The sequence below is a fragment of the Scomber scombrus genome, chromosome 9 (assembly GCF_963691925.1).
Source record: "Scomber scombrus chromosome 9, fScoSco1.1, whole genome shotgun sequence".
Taxonomy (NCBI): Eukaryota; Metazoa; Chordata; class Actinopteri; order Scombriformes; family Scombridae; genus Scomber; species Scomber scombrus.
Genome location: NC_084978.1, coordinates 4,955,507 through 4,975,846, shown reverse-complemented (window position 1 = coordinate 4,975,846; position 20,340 = coordinate 4,955,507). Strand labels below are relative to the sequence as shown.

General features: G+C 39.8%; 1 protein-coding gene across 1 annotated transcript; it reads left to right on the top strand.

Moving 5' to 3' along the window:
* Positions 1-329: 329 nt before the first annotated feature.
* Positions 330-20,315, top strand: arhgef37 (Rho guanine nucleotide exchange factor (GEF) 37). The gene is made up of 13 exons (XM_062426202.1): positions 330-851; positions 5,071-5,200; positions 5,670-5,817; positions 5,910-6,109; positions 6,253-6,383; positions 7,694-7,798; positions 9,570-9,683; positions 10,429-10,598; positions 12,838-12,985; positions 13,674-13,802; positions 14,926-15,121; positions 16,044-16,213; positions 20,097-20,315. Exons 1-13 carry the CDS (start codon positions 330-332, stop codon positions 20,313-20,315), a joined length of 2,382 nt encoding a protein of 793 aa, XP_062282186.1.
* Positions 20,316-20,340: the final 25 nt, after the last annotated feature.

The window sequence follows — 20,340 nt, the reverse complement described above, 5'->3', positions numbered from 1 at the left end:
CAGGAAATGCAACACTCTGATAGCATCCATAAGAGGTCTGCGCTGTCATTTTAAAGACTGTAAATGATTGGGCTGTTGTGACAGACTATAACGTTTACTTAATTGCTGGGAAATGCCAGTAAATGTATGTTTGATTGATTGTTTAAGTAGATTTAAGAGCTATTTCTCTCCCTCAAATCTCACTAAACCCTGTAATAAAACTGAAATCATGCAGGAGAGGTGCTTTATTATGATAAGAAATAACGCCTAGAGCATATTAATCATGATGAGATGTAAATTTGAATGTATTCACACACTAACAGGGTTTCTCTTTGACAGTGGTCTCCATCATGGAGGTTCCCAGGAGGCCTCAGACGTCCTCCTTCACGCTGCCTCTTCGTAAACCAGCGTCCCCCGCTGGTATGTCTCCCCTCGGCGCTATAGAGAAGGTCACCAAGAAAGATCCAACGAAAGAAAAGCTCCAGGAGAAGAACGATGGAACCACAGAGAAAGATTCAGAGTTTGGAGAAGAGACATTCAGTCCAGAGGAGGATTCGGGTGTGTCCGTGTTTGTGGAAGCACCGGACGAGACCTCAGAACTCGGAGAGGAAAATATTTCCACCGCTGACTCAAAAGTGAGACTTTCCTCACAGGATAGTTTCTCAGGGGAGAGCTTGAAATCGGAGGAGAGGTTGGCAGAGGAGTCAAAAGAGGTCAAAAAGAAGAAGGAGGAGGAGGAAGCGGAGGCTAAAGAGAGAGCTGCTATGAGACAGCTGATGGCCATCCAGGAGCTGGTGCAGTCTGAGAGGAATTACCTCCGACTGCTGCAGATCAGCACCGTGACCATCAGGAGCAACCTGCAGAAAATACAGGTATGAGAGCATGAATCCATAAAGTAGAGCACTTAATGTTGGGAATGTTGTCAAATTAAAATTCATATAAGTTTTATTTGCATGAAAGATCAGAAATCTATATTGCTAAAGCAGAACAGAAGATTACTAACACTGACAGATGATTACACATAAATATACAATATGCATTTATCAACAAACAACATAGTAAAAGGTTTGTCTTTTTCACAGATGTAATCACAATGAAACAGGAATCACAGAGCTTGTTTCTCTTGTGTATGACAATACTGAACATTGACTCCTCTCCCCACATAGACAGGGCAATTTCTGGGGTAACCTCAGTATATATATTGTTTATTTTGTCAAAGAAAGCCTCTCACAAATCCCTATATATCCATATCACTGGTTTGACTCCTTCCTGAAACAGTACTTGTTTAATAATTTACTTGTTTCTCTGCAGTGTTTCTCAAATAGTAGCTTCTTGAAAGCCTTTTTTTCCTTTCATACAACATTTCGATGAACAATTATTAGAGCACAACTATAAAACTGTCATTACTTTCTTTTCTTTCTTTTTTTTAGCTTAAACTCACTAAGCTGCTAACTGATAATGCGAATTTGATGTGTAATTTTGATTGCCGACCATGATTTTATACATAAATAAGTTGCTGTATGATACTTTTTTTTTTCAAATTCAACTCACTTAACAAACAATGCTTCAATTTGGTTTTAAAAGCGTCAAAGCTCCACTAACACTAGTAGTATAGAACAACTTTATTGTTAGACCAATGTGTTTCAGCTTGCGGTCGTCATCAGAATCACTGTTAAACACTTTACAAGCAGCATTTAAATAAGGCGTAAAAGAATAACTAACTCAAGTACCACACCTTTTAATTACTTTTCTGGTTTATGGACCAGATATGATGTCATCCATGTCGTTTATTGGATATTGCCTCTCTTCCTGTCTGGGATACAGATTGGCCTGAAGTCACGTGACCATTTTAGTAGCTACACCATCAGCTGATACACGTCTGGATGCACATTATTGGTTATTTCTTGTATATTTCTTTTTACCTTTTTGCTTTTTAACTACCTTTATTTAAATGCTGTTTTTAGTGTTTTTTTATGATGACCCTGATGAAGGCTGGTAGCTGAAACATGTTGGTCTAATAATAAAGTTATTCTGTACCAGACGTGTTGCTGGAGCTTTGAGTTTTATAGATTTTTTTCCCTTCTCCGTGCACTTTGGAACGAGGTGAAGTTGTGCCAGAAAACTCCACCCTGCTTACTTAGGATTTCCAACTTTTTGACTCATTCCATGTTAAACCCTTCAACCCATCTTCTGAAGGGTTTTAGTTACAGATGAGGAATCTACATTGTGTGTGTTGCTCAGTTGATCTCAATTGTTTCATAAAAGTTAAATTGAGAATTGATATAAAAAAGCATAACCCCTCGAACATCCTCGAGAAACATACTGGCTCACATGTGACCTGTATAATTAACCCTTACATACTGTTTATGTTCTGACTCATAATTAGTCTCTAAACCAATTCACATTCATAAACTCCCCCATCAGTCATTAAATAAACGTTTGATTAATCCTTAAAGAAGCTGTCAGAGAGTGTATTCTATTTATTTATGGAGAAAAAAAGACATTCACAATCACTATTTTATTATCCAGGAGAACATTTTATAGAATATGAAGAATACAACAACATGTTTTATGAATTATTTAACATTTGCATATACAAAAAATGTGTATCAGCTGGACAATATTTTTTTAAATGATGCATTTTAAATCCATTTTTGTATACTGTGCATCACATTAGGAAAAGTCTGGCTTAAAGAAATGTGCATAGTGTGTTTTTCCAGCTCTCATTTGTAAAAATAAATGGGTCAAACTTGACTCTGAACTATATGCAAGGGTTAAAAATGCAAGTTCATTGTGTCAATGCATGCAGAGACATCCACTATCAGCATGGCAGTGGATCAGCTGGACCGGTAATGGGATTTCAGGCAGGTGTAAATTCAGTCTGCATAATTTGGCTGTAAAAATAGCTCAACTAGTTGGAAGTTCACATACTAGCGCCTCTCCTGCTGTCTTACACAAGCGTCAATGACGTCTACAAACAAGCACTTCCTCAATAAAGTAGAGAAAAAGTAAAGCCCACATACTCGCATTGCTTCCATTGACTGGGCATGCATCATGTTTGTTGACAAGTCTGACACATCCACCTCCACCTCCCCAATGTAGTTGTTGTCTAGTGTTTGTCCCTCTATTAATAGACCTGTCAGTCAGTCTGGGAGTGATACCAGGTGCAGCCCCGTGTTGTGAGTTTTTTTCATCATGGAGAAGCCTTTTTGATCGCCCCGTTTAAATAAATTAATAATAAAGTAATCACTAGTTGATTGGAGCAGCAGCATCCAGAGGGAGCCGCTTTTTTCTTTATTAACGTCAGCTTTTCATTATACGTCTGAGGTATTGCTTATTACTTCTAAATAATCATTTCTCATTGCGGCAGTAATGAAATGAGGCCTCGTAAAACATAATGGAATCAGGCTTTATGGGACGGAAGGGGCCGAGCGGTGGATGAGCATGAAAACGATATCGCACCGAGGTAACGGTGATATGAGGAGGAAGAAGAAAATAAAATGAAAATAAGAAGGAGGAGAGGCAGGGCTGAATTATTGCTTCCTCATTTATTAAGAGACAGAGAGAAAGTGGCGAATAGAGGAGAGGATTTGTCATTGTTACATACATGGCATTTGTCTGTTGTAATATTGAGAGACTAAATTAAATGTGTGTGGGGAATAAAATGAAAGATGGAGGTGAAAAAAGCTTTTAAAAACAACGGTAAATAATATGGATGGATGGAGGAAGGACACAGAGGACAGCAGCAGAGTGGAGGAGGGATGGACGAAGGAAACAGAATAAATATGTGAATGAATGGTGCCATTGTTAGACAGGAAAGTTGCTTGTTTGTGTTTCAGTGGTAATGTGCAGATTGTTCAGTCTTCCAGCAGTGAGTGTGCCCACTATTCTCTCATTAGAATAAAATGGAGAAAAACAAAGTGCGTCTTTATCAGCTGTGCATTCACATTTTTCTTGCATGTAAAACAAGCAGACACACATAGAGGTGCATGTCTTTGCAGTCTATGCTGGATTTATGAACAAGCTTGACATTTCATTAGAATATGTATGTAGATCTTACTTTTAAATTATGTTTTTACAATGCAAAGCAAGGCACATTTATTGGTATAGCACATTTAAACAACAAGGCAATTCAAAGTGCTTTCCATAAAACATAAAATGTGTCAACACAGGATATAAAAGCAGCGCATGGTAACATAAAAAGACATTTATATGTGATTCAAAGTGTTAAATTGGAAGTAAAATTAAGCTAAAATAGAATAAAACATGTAAAACAGGAGAAGAAAAACGTTGCAGTGTGAGATATTAACCCTTAAGTTTGGATTTAATAAAGTACTAACACAGCAGTTCAGCCAAAAACCTGAAATTTGAAAGATTGTAATGTTTACTCTAATAATGTGTATTTATGTAGTCAGCATTGTGTGTTTTTATGTTGCATTTCCAAAAATTACACATTCTCACATTTGAGAAGATGCAACCACTAAATATTTTGCAGCTCTACATTTATGTAATTTACTTTTTTGTTTAATTTTATGTTCCATCTATTGTATCTGTCCTTTAACGTCCTTCTCGTTTAAATGTATCATCACTTCAGTTAGGTGTGTGTGTGTGTGTGTGTGTGTGTGTGTGTGTGTGTGTGTGTGTGTGTGTGTGTGTGTGTGTGTGTGTGTGTGTGTGTGTGTGTGTGTGTGTGTGTGTGTGTGTGTGTGTGTGTGTGTGTGTGTGTGTGTGTGTGTGGTAGATCCACAAGATAACAATAAATCTCATCAAATGAAATATGTGGGATTATGATTAAAGGAAATGAAAGAAAATTACAAAACTCACTCTCTGATGCTCTGGTATATAAGAAATGTCAGGTTTCATAAAACATAATAGAATCAGACTTAATGAAGTGGAAGAACAGAGTTATAGAAGAGCACAAAAATGATGATATTATATGGAAATGAAAGAAAATCATGTTTCCAATCCCGAAACACCAACGAGTTTGATGATTGTATCAGATCTGCACAATCTCAGTCTAGACTATAATTGAATTGAGTGCATTTCTCTACATACAGAAAATTAAAGTATGTGTTTCTGTCTGTCCATCAGCCTCCTCTAGTCAACCTGGACAGCATGTTTCTCTACATCGAGGAGGTGATTGACGTGTCGAGTCGACTCCTCAGCCTGCTGGACCAGAAGCAGGTTCAGCCTGGAGACCCTCTCTACCTGGAGACGCTCTGTAAGGGATACTACTTCACTTTTCTAGTAGTGTTAGCCCCAAAACTCTCACCTTATTGACTGGAGTTGTCTTTTATTAGCTGGTAACATTCAGCTTATTCAGTCTTTTGCCAGGAAGTGGTGAGGGCAGGTCTACTTTCTTTTGTAAATCAATTGCTCTGATCACACTTGTTGACAGGAAGCAAACTGAATCTTCACACCTCTGGTAATCAGATGTGGTTTTTCACATTCATGTGAGAATCTGAGGTCTCAGCATCGCTATTGGAGGAGATGCTGATTAGTTAAAATGTCTGCTATACTGTTTTTAGAGCTGCTCTCTGGGCCAAAATGTACTTTTTGCATTTGTAGTATGTACTGAATTTGTTTTCCTGTCAGTCAAAACATGTATAGACATTCCTCTTATACGTATTCTTCTTCTTTGTTACTATTGATTATTCAAATAAATACTGGTATTCTTACCTTCCTGACAGGTGATTCATTCCTCAGCCTGTCTTCAGACATCGAGGCAGCCTATAAGGAATACTTGGCCAACTACAACCACGTAACAGTGGCGGAGAACAACTACAAGCAGAAGGAGTCGCTCTGGAACGATATCGTCAGAGTCATAAAGGCCTCAGCGTAAGTTTATGTAGTTAACATTTGATTCCCACTGGGACTAACTGCACTAAATATTTTAAAATAAATGTTGGTGTTACTATTTGTCTCTGCAGGCCTGACGTAAACGCCACCTCTGTGACGTTCTTCCTGGTGATGCCGGTGCAGCGAATAGCCCGCTACCCCCTCCTCCTGCAGACCATCCAGAAACACACTGACAAATCCCACCCGGCGTACTCACTCCTTGAGCAGACGGCTCACACCTCCATCGCCTTGAACTGTCGCATCAACGAGTACAAACGCTTCAGAGAAGTCGGTGAGATGTGCTAACTGCCCGCTGCTATCATTTAAACTCCTAATATCAGACTTCTGGGTGATGTTTTTGTCTCTGTGCTGAAGCAGAGCCCAGAGTTTGTCCACTCTTGTCTCTCTAAATTAAGTCTAACTCATATTTTGCAGCTGACAAATACAAGAAGACAGAAACGCTGACCATCAAGGACAAGATCAACCGCCTCAACAGCCACAGCATCGCCAAGAAGACGGCGAGGCTCAGCCAGCACTTCAAACACGAAACCGGAATAGCTGCCAGGGTAGGTAACACAGACGTTTAATGGCCCCCAGTTTAAACTATCACCCTCTCTCCTCTACTCTTCTTAAGCATCCTTGAGCAACTCGCAGGATCCCTTCCCCAATCCTCCATCCTCCTGAATGTTGTTCTGTAAATGACCCCGAACAATCACCTCCTTATATTTGCAGTAAGGCATTAAGAGAGGCGAGCCCTGCGCCCGTTAGAATAAATGAAGCAACACATTAGGATGCTAATCTTCTAGGTAACTCTTCCAGGCCTTTTGAGCCATAAATAATCTCTCAGTACACACACACACACACACACACACACACACACATACACACACACACACACACACACACACACACACACACACGCCCTTTAACTGCACTTCAGTAGTTAATGATTAACCAGAAGAGTGATAAACCTGCAGGGAAAATGTATGATATGACTTGTTATTGAACCTGCCACACCACGTCAGTCTATTTAAGTTTTATCAGGTTTTATCAGAGTCAGCATCCACGAGCATCCCCTCATGTCTCCTTTGGCTTTAGTTTAGCTGTTGCATTGTGTTTAGATGAGTTATTGAGTTATTTTTTAAAGCATTTCTCATGTGTAGGCTGCAGTTTGATAACTTCTACATAGAATATAAAGAAAATGACTCAATTTTCTGCACATTCACCTGCTATTTAAAGCGTTAGGTGTGTTTTAAATAAGTGTAATCTCTGCTTAAGAAGACACAGAATAGACAGGTGGCTCCTTTTAATCTGTGGTTATGATTAACACCGAATGATGAGTGTCGTAGGACTTTGTCGAGCAATAGTAAAGCTCAGAAGGGAAAAGGGGGGAGTAGCTGACAAAATGCTCTGATTTGCAGACAGTCTGTTACGTACTGCACACAGGAACCAGTGTTTACAGGGAGTCTAAGAATTGTGATTATAGTAATTATTTCAAATCGTAGGTTCTTAAACTTTGTATAACATCATCCCACAGGTGCTGATCCGTCGGCTAAATAAAGAAAGCTGACATCCTGCAACCAAAGCATTTAAAAACTGTTTTCTGTTTGCACTATTTTAAGTATTTTAGCCAACATGTTTTGAGTGATTTAATGCACCTGCAAAATATGAGCCTTAAGTGTATTCCTCTGACTTAGAAAACCAAATGGAATCAAAGGCGTGGGAGGAAATACTAAGTTTAAAAAACAGTATATGTGCTCCTGTATTTATAACCCACACATCAAAACATACAGGCTAATAATCCATCTTTTTTAGCTCATTGTATTGGCAGTAAACACACATCTCTCTCTCTTTCTCTCTCTGTGTATCGATGCAGCTGGTGGACGAGGAGTTTGACGCCTTGGAGGGTTTCTTTAACGTTTTGGAGGACGGCATCTTGCAGCTCCTTGAGAACGTAGAGATGTACCTGCTCCACTTACAGGTAGACTGCAAATCACTTCTTTCTTTTACATTTAGCTGTTTATGTGATCTGTTTCTATGGTTTTAATTAAATTTAAAGATTACTGCTAGGTGCCAGAGGAACGTAACACTTCACACAATCATCAATCAATCAAACTTTATTTATATAGCACCTTTCATACTACTAGACTAGCGTAGTTCAAAGTGCTTTAAGTTTAGTTGATTGACAAGCTGATAATAAGACAGAACAATAGACAAAATAAATAAATAGATAAATAAATTAAAAATGGAAAAAAAAAACAAAGAATAAATTTAAGATATAAATTCAAACCAATGCGCGCAGGAAAATTATACAAATGTTTTAAAATTTGAATAAAAAAAAAATGTGTAAAATAAGTGAGAATAAGAGAAAAGGTTTGTTAAAAGTTAAGAGTAAAAAAACTAGGTTAAATAGATTAAAAAGAGAAAAATAAAAGTAAAATAAAAGATGAAGTTCAATAAAAGCTGGACTAAAACAAGGTTAAGAAAGAGATTAAAAGACAAAAGAACTAAACAAATAAAACTAATAAGAAGATAAAACTATAGAATGATAATAATAAAATAGTTTAAAATAAAGTAGACAAAATAAAAGATAAAAACATGGGCTTGGTAACCTTGTCAAAGGATGTTTAGAATAAGCTGGTCATGTTATAGGTCGACGGAGAAGGATATAATACACATGAAGACATAATAAACATCCTCTTATCTGTCAGGAAGTGTTGTTTACCTTGAGCAAGGCACCAAACCCTTAGATTATACCACCGTTGATTGCTTCACAGGCCAACAGGAAGCTGTGGTCATAAATGTGCTTTTCTTTGTTTATTTTCACACCTCCATCATACTGTCTGCTCTAAAGTGCTCATGTCTGACCCGAGCGTTCATATCTATTTAGAGCTAAATGTGAAAGCTGAGGTACTTCAAAGAGAGACAAAGTAATAACCGAAGACACTTTCTTTGTCTCCGGACGACTGCTCCTCTCGCTTATTTCTCACCACACACCAAAAATATCACCTACTTGTCTCTTTATCTGTTCTTATTTTCTCATTTGAGGCTAGACTAGTGTCTCTTCAGTCACCAGTTAACTGCGGGGGAAGTGAAATATAACTGGAAAATGTATTTTTTTGAGAAGGTAGTCAAATGTTTATGTGTCACAGTGTGTACACTCAGAGGCTCCATGAGTCGCCTGAGGTCCAACACATGAGTTACTGTTTGCCTTTCTGCTCTAAACTGATCCTCTGTTGAAGCAGTTTTTCCTTCTCTCCCCACCAAAAAAAACAAAACTGTCTGCTCTCAACAACGATCAGTACTGTATCCTCTTTATCCTCCCTTTTTTTTTTTTTTTTTTTTTTTTTTTTTTACATTTTCCTACTGACAAAAACAGCAGTTATTTTTGTCTTTCGTTTTGTTTGTGTGTCCGACCGACAATCCAAAACTCAATTTGCAATGATATCAGCAACTTGTCGTATTTGAGGAGCTGCAACTGTTTGGTTGAATAATTACTGAAACTGTTAATTGATTATCAAAATCCTTATATTTTTGTTAATTAATTGACCTTGTTCATTGATTTCAGCTCCAAATGTCCAGTCATATTTTTCCTACTTTGTGTTTTCTTTCCATCCTTATTTCCATCTTCTTGTATGGTCACAAAACATCATCACTAACAACCTTCTAGTTTAGACAGAAATTATTGTTTTAAACTTAAAAACTGAATCTGTAATCCCACAATCTGCACCTTCTTATTTGTTGCTCTGCAGGCTTTCCTGTCCTGTAAAACCGAGGAGTTCGACCTGGACATGGATGGAGAGAAGGCGCCTATTTGCTACAAAGAGATCACCACCGCACTCAGACAGTGGATCCTTCCTACATTTGTGAGCCAACTTAACATCCTCATTTAGATACCAGATGTTTTAAATATGTATACGAGTTAGTGACAAATAAGGATTGGCAAGATGAGCAATTCAAACATATCTTAAAAATTGTCTTAAAAGCAGCATCAGGTTTGTTAAAATGTATATTTTGTATTTTTGTTGGTTTTATATAATTTGAAATGACATTTGCACCATTTTTTTTAACCAAAAGTAAGACTGAATGCTCCTGAAAATGTCAAATGGTGTAACCACAAAAGAATGATTAATATTAAGTGTACTTATACAAATAATTACTTCATTTAATCCTGATCTCCATGATTCCCCAGATTAAATGTAATATTTAGAACAATTGTATTCCATTAACTTTATTTAATATAAAAAGTTATAATGTAAGATCATGCCAAACTAGTTGATATGGTGTTTTATTGAGAATTTACTGTTTTTAAGTAAGTTGAATTATTTGGTACAAAGTTTTTATGGTTACACCACTTAGACATTTTTGCCATAATCCTCTAATATATTCTCTCAAAATGGATTAAAAGCAGAAATTTGATGCTGAGTCCACAAAAAAAGAATGTGTGCAAGTTATTCATACGTTTATTTTCACATTTTAACTCCTTTAAATTTGACTAAACCACATGGACACAAATAAAACCTTGTACAAATAGAATCAGTCTAACCAATATTACAAACATGCATCACAGCATGTTTCCTAATGTTGACCATCACTGCTCCGTCCATACAGGAAAAGAGACTGAGGACGTTGATCCACAAGCCTCTCTGTGCGCTCCGTGACCTCCTGGTGGGCCCGAGGAACCTGATCAGGAAGAGGCTAGACAAGCTGCTCGACTTCGAAGTGTTAGAGGCCAAATCTAATCTGAGCTACGAGGAACAAGCTGCGGCCAACACGTACAGGTAGACGGAGAGATAGTTAGAAGTTACAGGCTGAAACTAGTTGTGTGGATCTGTCAACAGGACAAAGTGCTTAACCCTCCTGTCGTCCTCCCGGGTCAAATTGACCCCGTCTCTTTTGACTGTTCCTTCTTTCCTTCTGTTCTTCCTTCCTTCCTTCCTCTTTTCCTTTCTCCCTCCCTCCCTCCTTCCTTCTTTCCTCTGTCCTTCTTCCTTTCCTTCCTTCCTCTTTTCTCTTTCTCCCTCCCTCCTTCCGTCTTTCCTCCCTCCCTTCTCCCTTCCTTCCTTCTTTCCTCCGTCCTTCCTTCCTCTCTTTCTTCTTTCCTTTCCTCCCTTCCCTTCCCTCCTCCCTTCCTTCCTTCCTTCCTTCTTTCCTCCATCCTTCCTTCCTCCCTTACTTCCTTCTTCCTCCTTTCCTTCCTTCTTCCTCCCTTCCTCCCTTCCTTCCTTCCTTCCTCCTTCCTTTCCTTCTTTCTTCCTCCCTCCCTTCCTTCTTCCTTCTTCCTCCCTTCCTTCCTTGACTCGAGGACAACAGGAGGGTTAATTAAAATGACCAAGAGACATTTTTTAAATGTATATAATAAGCTGCTCTAATGGAAATTGGTGAAGCAGCAACTCACAACACAATACAAGGCTTTTGACTTTTATACCATCACAAAGTTTTGTAGCATCATTTAAAAGTTAGATTTTGATTTGTAAGCAAAAGTGTAAAAATCCACTTGAAGATGTAATGACCTGTTTAATGCTGTTGACTGTTTTCAGTTGTTTGACTTCTTGCACTCCTCCGCTGTGAGAGTAGACTCATTCAGAAGTAATGAAGCCTGACCGCGCCTCTGTTTTTACCACAGCCTCGTTTGAATCATCATAAAATTGAATTTAAGCTTTGCAGAACTCATCTATCTGTGTCAGGATTGTACGTTAGTGAAACGCTAAATGAAATTCTGTTTTTTGCATCGGAGTCAACATTATATATAAAACTTAGTTATAGTTAGTGGCTCCAGCTATCATGTAAAGCTCTTCTTTCTTCTCCTCTCTTCTCCTCTCTTCTCCTCTCCACTCCTCTCCTCTCCTCTCCACTCCTCTCCTCTCCTCTCCTCTCTTCTCCTCTCCTCTCTTCTCTCTTCTCCTCTCTTCTCCTCTCTTCTCCGCTCCTCTCCTCTCTTCTCCTCTCCACTCCTCTCCTCTCCTCTCCACTCCTCTCCTCTCCTCTCCTCTCTTCTCCTCTCCTCTCTTCTCTCTTCTCCTCTCTTCTCCTCTCTTCTCCGCTCCTCTCCTCTCTTCTCCGCTCCTCTCCTCTCTTCTCTTCTCCTCTCTTCTCCTCTCTTCTCTTCTCCTCTTTCTCCTCTCTTCTCCTCTCTCCTCTTCTCTTCTTCTCTCTTCTCCTCTCCTCACCTCTCTTCTCTTCTCCTCTCTTTCCCCTCTCTTCTCCTCTCTTCTCCTCTCTTCTCTTCTCCCCTCCTCTCTTCTCCTCTCTTCTCCTCTCTCCTCCTCTCTCCTCTTCTCTTCTCTTCTCCTCTTTCCCCTCTCTTCTCCTCTCTTCTCCTCTCTCCTCTCTTCTCTTCTCTTCTCCCCTCCTCTCTTCTCCTCTCTCCTCTTCTCTTCTCCTCTCTTCTCCTCTCCTCTCTTCTCCTCTCTCCTCCTTTATTCTCCTCTTTTCTCCTCTCTTCTCCTCTCTTCTCCTCTCCCCTCCTCTCTTCTCCTCTCTTCTCCTCTCTCCTCCTCTCTCCTCTTCTCTTCTCTTCTCCTCTTTCCCCTCTCTTCTCCTCTCTTCTCCTCTCTCCTCTCTTCTCTCTTCTCCCCTCCTCTCTTCTCCTCTCTCCTCTTCTCTTCTCTTCTCCTCTCTTCTCTTCTCTTCTCTTCTCTTCTCTTCTCTTCTCTTCTCTTCTCTTCTCTTCTCTTCTCTTCTCTTCTCTTCTCTTCTCTTCTCTTCTCTTCTCTTCCCTTCTCCTCTCTTCTCCTCTCTTCTCTTCTCCTCTCTTCTCTCTTTTCCCTATCTTCTCCTCTGTTATCTTCTCCTCTCCTATTTTCTCCTCCTCTCTTCTCCTCTCTCCTCCTCTATTCTCCTCTTTTCTCCTCTCTTCTCTTCTCTCACCTCCTCTCTTCTCCTCTCTTCTCCTCTCTTCTCCTCTCTTCTCCCCTCTCCTCTCCTCTCTCCTCCTCTCTTCTCCTCTCTTCTCTCCTCCTCTCTTCTCCTTTCCTCCTCTCTTCTCCTCTCTTCTCTCCTCCTCTCTTCTCCTCTCAGGACGATGAACACGTTGCTCCTTAACGAGCTTCCTCAGTTTAACGGTTTGGCTCTGCAGATGATCTGGAGCATGTTGGGGACGTTCAGCTGTCTGCATAAAGACCTCGCCTCAGACATGGAGCAGCTCTTCCAGAGCTTTGCACAACAGGTAACAAGTCAAGTAGTTACTATGTTGTTTTTATCCAGTAGGAATATTGGGCCCCAACATTCAATAACTGCAGCAGAAATTAAGCAATTTGGCAATAAGTTGTTATTAGTGTGGGATTTTATTCATAATGATGCTGAGACTTCTAGGTATGCATAGCTTAGGCCACTTCATTAGGTACACCTGTGCAATCTGATTCAATCCAATATAACAACTCTGCTATAGTTGACATTGTCAGGAATGTGATCATTTTAATTTATATTCCTTATTAAGGTAGTAGTGGGTGATGGTGGCGTACTATGGTGCATTATATTAAATGGTGTTCCCAAACCCTCCCCTGTATGCTAATGGAGTGGACGCCATTCAATATAATGCACCCTACTGCACCCAATATGACCTCAATAATGAACATAAAGTAGAATTATCACCTTCTTGACAATGTTAACAAAAACTGATAATGCATAAGCTTCATAAATGTAGAATTTAAAGCAGAGCTGTTGTATTGGATTGAAATAGATTACACAGCTGTACCTAATAAAGTGAGTGTATATCAGTGAGTGAACAGTTAAATAACAAACATATGGTAGCTACTTTGCAACAATAATCAATATAAACATGCATTTTTTTTAGAATTTTAGTGGTTAAATTATATTATCTTACTCCTACTACTTTCTGCTTTTTTCCCTCCCAGCTTCCTCACAGCTCTCTGGACCCAGGTGCATTTTGGGAATGGGCGGAGTCCACAGTGCTGGCAGGCGCCAACAGACTGGAGACTTTGTGTCGAAGTGTGGAGGACACGCTCAATGCACCGGTCGTTCAGGTTAGTGCAGATGGAGCTAAAATAGCATCGTGTCAGGTTGTGTTTCGTCAGGTTGTTGAATATGAATGCTGAGAGATCATTTAAAGTTTAACCCTTTAAAATCCAGGTGTTGTCATATGAGACAAAAACACATGGTGATAAACAGACTTTAAGTTAATAATACCACCAAGAAAACAAGACGCCACCTGATCTCATTTGTTCACTGAGTACAACAGGTGCACAAGAAATTTGAGCTGTTTAATTGGCATTGACGCGTTGAGGACAAAACATTTAACTAACAACGCAGAGGGTGAAGGACAAAATGTTACAGGAGACACTCGACCATGACGGCAGACTAAACATAGACACTGCTGTGCTGACACTGTGTCGAACACAACAAACAGTCTCTGTAATATGTGTAACTATAGTGAGGAAAAGGTCGCCTTGAAATGAATGTTTGACTGTTAAGTAGCTGAGCTGTCATTCTGAATAAAACTTCATCATTAAGCCTGCCATGAAAAATCACAGTCAAGATCCCAAATGATTCATTTTTAGTTTATATGATTTTAAAATGATCTATACATTACAGTTTTAAGTAATTCAGCATACCAGATACAGTAGTAGTAGTAGTAGTGTGAGTTAGCCAAGCCTGTGCAATTTAACATTTTTGATGCTCGTAAACTAGTGCTCTATACCAGTATTAGGGAATAATAAATTATGATAATCTTATATACACAGAATATGTACATAGACACACTTTTTCCCCCCAAATGTGGTTACTAAACAGTATATATGTAATGGAAGCTGTGATGTTTTACAGTTTAAGAATAAACTTCCGTGCTCTGAAACAGTAAACTTCACTAGGAGTTTAATATGTATATGTTAAAATTTAATTATGAAAAATGATCAAAATATATATAAAATGCTGCTTATATATCGGCACATATGAGACTGTATAAACACTGATATGATATAGCTGTATATTAATATCTGTTGACCAATATATCGATCAGGCTCTATTGTAAAAAGCTTAAATTCACAGAGGTTAGTTTTCACACATTTCTCACTTCAGAGTTCCCACATATATCCATATTCTGTCTATCCTCTCCACTCTCTTCTAACTCTCGTGTGTTTTTTCTTTCAGCCTCTGAGCCCATCTTTTCAGCGCCGTCTGAAGCAGCTGACCGATAAACACGGTTCTGGAAAGATCTACCAGGTGATCGGCACGGTGGTGGCCAGCCGAGACCTGGACCTGAACCTGGCCAAAGGGGAGCTGGTGGCCATCATCAGTGAGGCCGATACCCGCGGAGACAAACGGAGATGGCTGGTCGACGCAGGAGGTAAGAACGACGTCGTACTGGGTTAACTGGTTAAAATATTAACCAATGAGAGCTCTGTTTGTTTGTTTCGTGTCAATCTTTATTACTTTTGTCACGTTCTGTGCTGTCACTCAGATATTGTTTGCTGTACTGTGAAAGTAAAGTGTATTTATCTGATTATCGCTCTTCTTTACTGCTGACTGGCTGCTCATGCAAACAACTGCCGAGGGCTTCTTGTATTTACTCAAAATTTGTCGGCATTGCCTCTGAAATTTGAATGCAACCAACAGTTACACGTTGCATCATTTTTATTAATGCAGAAGTTGCATGAAGTCTAGTTTAAACTGTTTTGTAACTACATTCACGCAATTGAAGTTGCATAAATCTAATGCAACCTCACCAACGTGAAGAAGCTGCTTCTGTTATCTCACCCCACAACAGACAAACACACTGTTATTATTAATTCAACGATATACTTCTGTGATTCCGTTAATGAAAATAACAAAGTGAAACATGCAGATAAATTCATAGGAACATAATTTATAGGGAGCCTTCGAGTAGGGAGGAAGAGAGCGATAGTTATTATAAGCAAATGGGATGTTGTGGTGTTTTCTTGGCTGGCTGTGTTACTGTATATTTAATGGAAATGGATTAAAAGCCACTGACTTTCTGTATTTACAGTCATGCATTGTTGAGAACCATTACCGACTCTATCTAATTGCTATCTGTGGTGAAGCAGAGAGGAATGAAAGATGCAGTCGATAACATTTCCTACTGCCAGTGTAGCTTCTCCAAAACACAGCTCATTGGTTACTGATTAAATGTTAAAACCATAAATCCTGAAAGAAAATTAAATGTTATATTTGCAGAATACTTTTCATACATTAAAACTGAATACAGCCTTAACAACAACATCCTGTATCTGTGTGTTTCTTACATGCAGGCAGAAGAGGTTACGCTCCTTCCTCAAAGCTGATTCGTTATCATCAGCCGACGGAGGACCCGCCTCCTTCGCCACACCTGACCCTCCCTGAGGACGTGATGCCAATCAGGAGACACTCTTACACCCCGGAGAGCCGGCCGATGGCGGTCATGAGTCAGCCTTGCTTCCAGGTGATTGACTGATTTAATGATTGATGGACAAACTCGACCACTTCTGTCTTTTAGCAACCAACAAACAAAATTAAAACTAATACACGATGGAGGCTTAACACTAACTGCATGCAGGCTTTTATGTACTCTCTGTAGATAATCTGATTAGATGTTGAAGCACCTCGCTGCAAACATTTGCATATTAATGAGTTAGATAGTGATTTAAAGCTTAAAGCTATCACACAGCTCTCTAATGCTGTAAGATGCACAGTTCAAATTAGCAACACTCAAATGTTATATGAAATGAAATATGTTGACATAAATATTATGCTCCACTAATGCATCAGTCATCTTATCTTAAGGCCTCATTAATGTTTTAATATGTTGCTATGGAGCTCAAGGGCTGCTTGTTTATACTGACTTTGAAGAGCCATACATGAGGCTGTGACATTGCCCTCAGCTTGCTGCAGTGGGTCTAAATGATCTGTAATTTATCTGACATCTGTCTCCACAGTGTGAGTGTGTGCATGAGTGTGTGTGTGTGTGTAAGTTCCTAAATTAAACGTTCAGTCACATGGGTCGACGTGGGTGTGTGTGTGTGTGTGCATGAGTGTGAGTCTGCAAAAAAGAGAAAAAAATCAATAGATAACCAGTGATGTGTAAGTGCATTCATGTGTGTGTCCATATCTGTAAGAGGGCATCCTGTGTGTGTGTGTGTGTGTGTGTGTGTGTGTGTGTGTGTGTGTGTGTGTGTGTGTGTGTGTGTGTGTGTGTGTGTGTGTGTGTGTGTGTGTGTGTGTGTGTGTGTGTGTGTGTGTGTGTGTGTGTGTGTGTGTGTGTGTGTAGGATAGATAGTGTGTGAATGTGTGCGTTATTAATGGAAAGGTCCATAATTAGCTGTTTAACCTTGTAAGTGGGTTACTGTATGAAAGGTTGAGAGTTAATTTATGCCAAGCAGCACTGCGGGCATAGATAGAGAGAGAGTGTGTGTGTGTGTGTGTGTGTGTGTGTGTGTGTGTGTGTGTGAGATTGATTTACATTAGCGACACATGTGAGTGTGAGAGGGGACTGTCATGGCTTGTAAATTTGTGATGGTTTATGTGGTTGTGTACATGAGAGAGAGAGCCAGCGAGATTTAGGTGAGTGAGAAAGCAGGATTGCATTAGGCATCGTGTGTGTGCGTGTGTGTGTGTGTGTGTGAGAGATGCCTCTATACTCTATACTGCCTGTTAAAGTGACTGATTGCTCCGGTGACCTTATACAGGCAGTTTTTCACGCCCCCTTCCTCCCCATTTCCATCCCACATGACCCTGAGCCTGCTCATATACAAAACATACACAAACTCAGGGCGAGTCCACACTAACTCGGATAAATTTGAAATAAATGCTTGTCACTCCGTCCTCACAGAGCTTCTGTTTATCACCAGAGAAAAAACACGCTTCCAAATAACCCTTAGATGCTGGTTTTGTGTTTGTAGCTGATGAGAATGAAGCTTATATTTAGCTTTAGTGCTTTAGTGAAGTAAGCTACCATTAACTAACACAGTGTTTCCTAGCTATTAAATATGAATGATACCAAATACCAAATTGGTAGATCAATTTTCTAGATATTCCCAGGGGTTTATTAAAGAGACAGAAGCTAAAACGGCTTGTTTCAGATAGAGGCTGAACTGAGGGGCTGCAGAGAGGCTCAGTACAAGATAAATAAGGAGGTTTTTTTTTACCTGTAAATGGTGCAGAGATATTCCAGTAGTACCCCAGAATATAAATAGAAACCTGTAAATGTGCAGAATATGTTACTTTATCGGTTGGGCTCCTTTTAAGTTCTCTTGATTTATTTCTCTGTCACCTATTTGGTGTCTGTGGCAGATGATGATATAACAGTCCTGTCCTGTCGCTGACCTATTTTGTGTTAATGCTGTCAGACGCTTTGTGTGTGAATAACAGTAATTTCAGTGTCTCTGTGCAGCAGCCCACAAATTACCGGTAGCCTATGTGACAATAACACCAGAGAGATGCCAAAATAAGAGGTCATTGAAAGTCTGAGCTACCAGAATGGAGTTTGGCAATAGAAAGCAGAGGATCGAGCTATATCTGTCTTAACGGCATCTCATTTTAATAGTGTATATAGGCTGTTTCCACTGTAATCCTTAGCATGTGATGACTTTATTTGCCACTATTTCATATGTTGGGTATGTTGGTCTAAACGATACTCATCTCCTGGCTCCTATTTATGTTCAAAATCCTGAGAAAGTTGTTTTTAAAGCTTCTCAACATAGCGGAAAGTATAGTTGACACATTCTAGTTCTGGCTTTAGAGCTTCAGTCTGTCAGACACCACCCTCTGCTCTGACATTTAATGCAGGTAGACTCAGACGCTTGCGGCCCCATCGTGCGGTCATGACCATATTCCACCACAAAGAGGCACTGATTATCTACACTCCACTCCACACTCCACTGCTTCATTTCCATCAGAAACTTCGCTGCAGCAAATATTCGCCTTGCTTCAGCAACATGAATCACTCCGCAGCCGACAGCCATGGTCACGCTTCTTTTAAATCTTTTTTTTATTTTTTTATTTCCCCTCCATTTCTCTGCTTGGCAAAACGCTAATTATATGCTAATTAGTGTAGACTGTCAGGGCCGAGCTAATGTCATAGCTGAGAGGTGAGCTGAGGTGAAGGGTTTGTTAATGACACTGAGCAGCCGGCTAAACTCAGCTATTAGCAGTGCTGAAGCACTCTGTCATAGCAACACAGGGCTCATTAGGATGCCTTCATTCTGCGTGTGTGTCTGTGTGTGTCTGTGTGTCTGTGTGTGTCTGTGTGTGTCTGTGTGTGTCTGTGTGTGTGTGTGTGTGTGTGTGTGTGTGTGTGTGTGTGTGTGTGTGTGTGTGTGTGTGTGCATGCGTGTGATGAGATGGGATTTGTCAAGACCTAACTAGTGGGCTTAACCTTTTCAAAGAATATTACAATGATTTGCTGTCCTATTTGTGTCGTATTTGTGTCGTGTGTGTGTGTGTGTGTGTGTGTGTGTGTGTGTGTGTGTGTGTGTGTGTGTGTGTGTGTGTGTGTGTGTGTGTGTGTGTGTGTGTGTGTGTGTGTGTGTGTGTGTGTGTGTGTGTGTGTGTGTGTGTGTGTGTGTGTGTGTGTGTGTGTGTGTTACCTGTACCTCATTTTATGAAGTCGTGTGTTGTGATTTTTTTTAATTTTTTTTTTTTTTTACAAAAGATCAGTTCTGCCCAACAGCTTCAACTGTACCTCCACATTAATGCTAACATAGTATGATTAGATGTTAAACATTATTATGTTAACACTAAAATACTAAATGAATGAAAATGAAGCTGAAAACATGCGACCGTTTCCACTGTTCAAGCCTCCATGACTCCAAACTCTTCTTATGTGTACAACAAAGATGTAAAATTACAATATGTGTGTTAGTTTTTAATTTGTCTTAAATCATTAATTTGATCAACAGAAACTCATATAATGATACAAGTCAATAAATCATCATATTGGGTTTATTGCCCAGCTTTAACACTCTACACAGTGTACACAATGTTAAAATGCTATGTGTGTTATATTCGATTTTTACATTGTTAACATCCCATAATAACATAACTCAGGGCAAGCTAACGTGCTAATATGTTTCAAAGTTGAGCAGAGTCTTACAAAGCTGAGCTGAAGATGTCTTTGGATTCATGTGACAACTTGACATTTCCTGTCACAGCACCTTCAAGCCATATTTCAGATATTTTTCCCCCCTGCTGGTTGTAAAGATCACAAACATGCCTCCATATTGTCATCTTGTATCTCAGAATCTTGTTTTCTTCTATGTCATGATCATAACATCCTCACAAGTTTGCTTTTACTTTTGTTTTGACTTTGCATCCTCTTTTTTTTTCAGGTTTTTGCGGCTTATGACTTCATGGCGAGAGGAAGCCACGAAGTTTCTATACGTGCTGGTGAGCCGGTTCGCGTCCTGGAGCCTCACGACAAGAGAGGGAGCCGTGAGTGGAGCCTGGTGGAGGCGAGAAGCGGGCAGAGAGGCTACGTGCCCTCCAACTATCTCGCCATCGTCCCTATGGCGACGGCGCTGCCCGGCGCCTACCAGCCCTACTGCTAGGAGGGACGGGTGAACAGTATCAGCG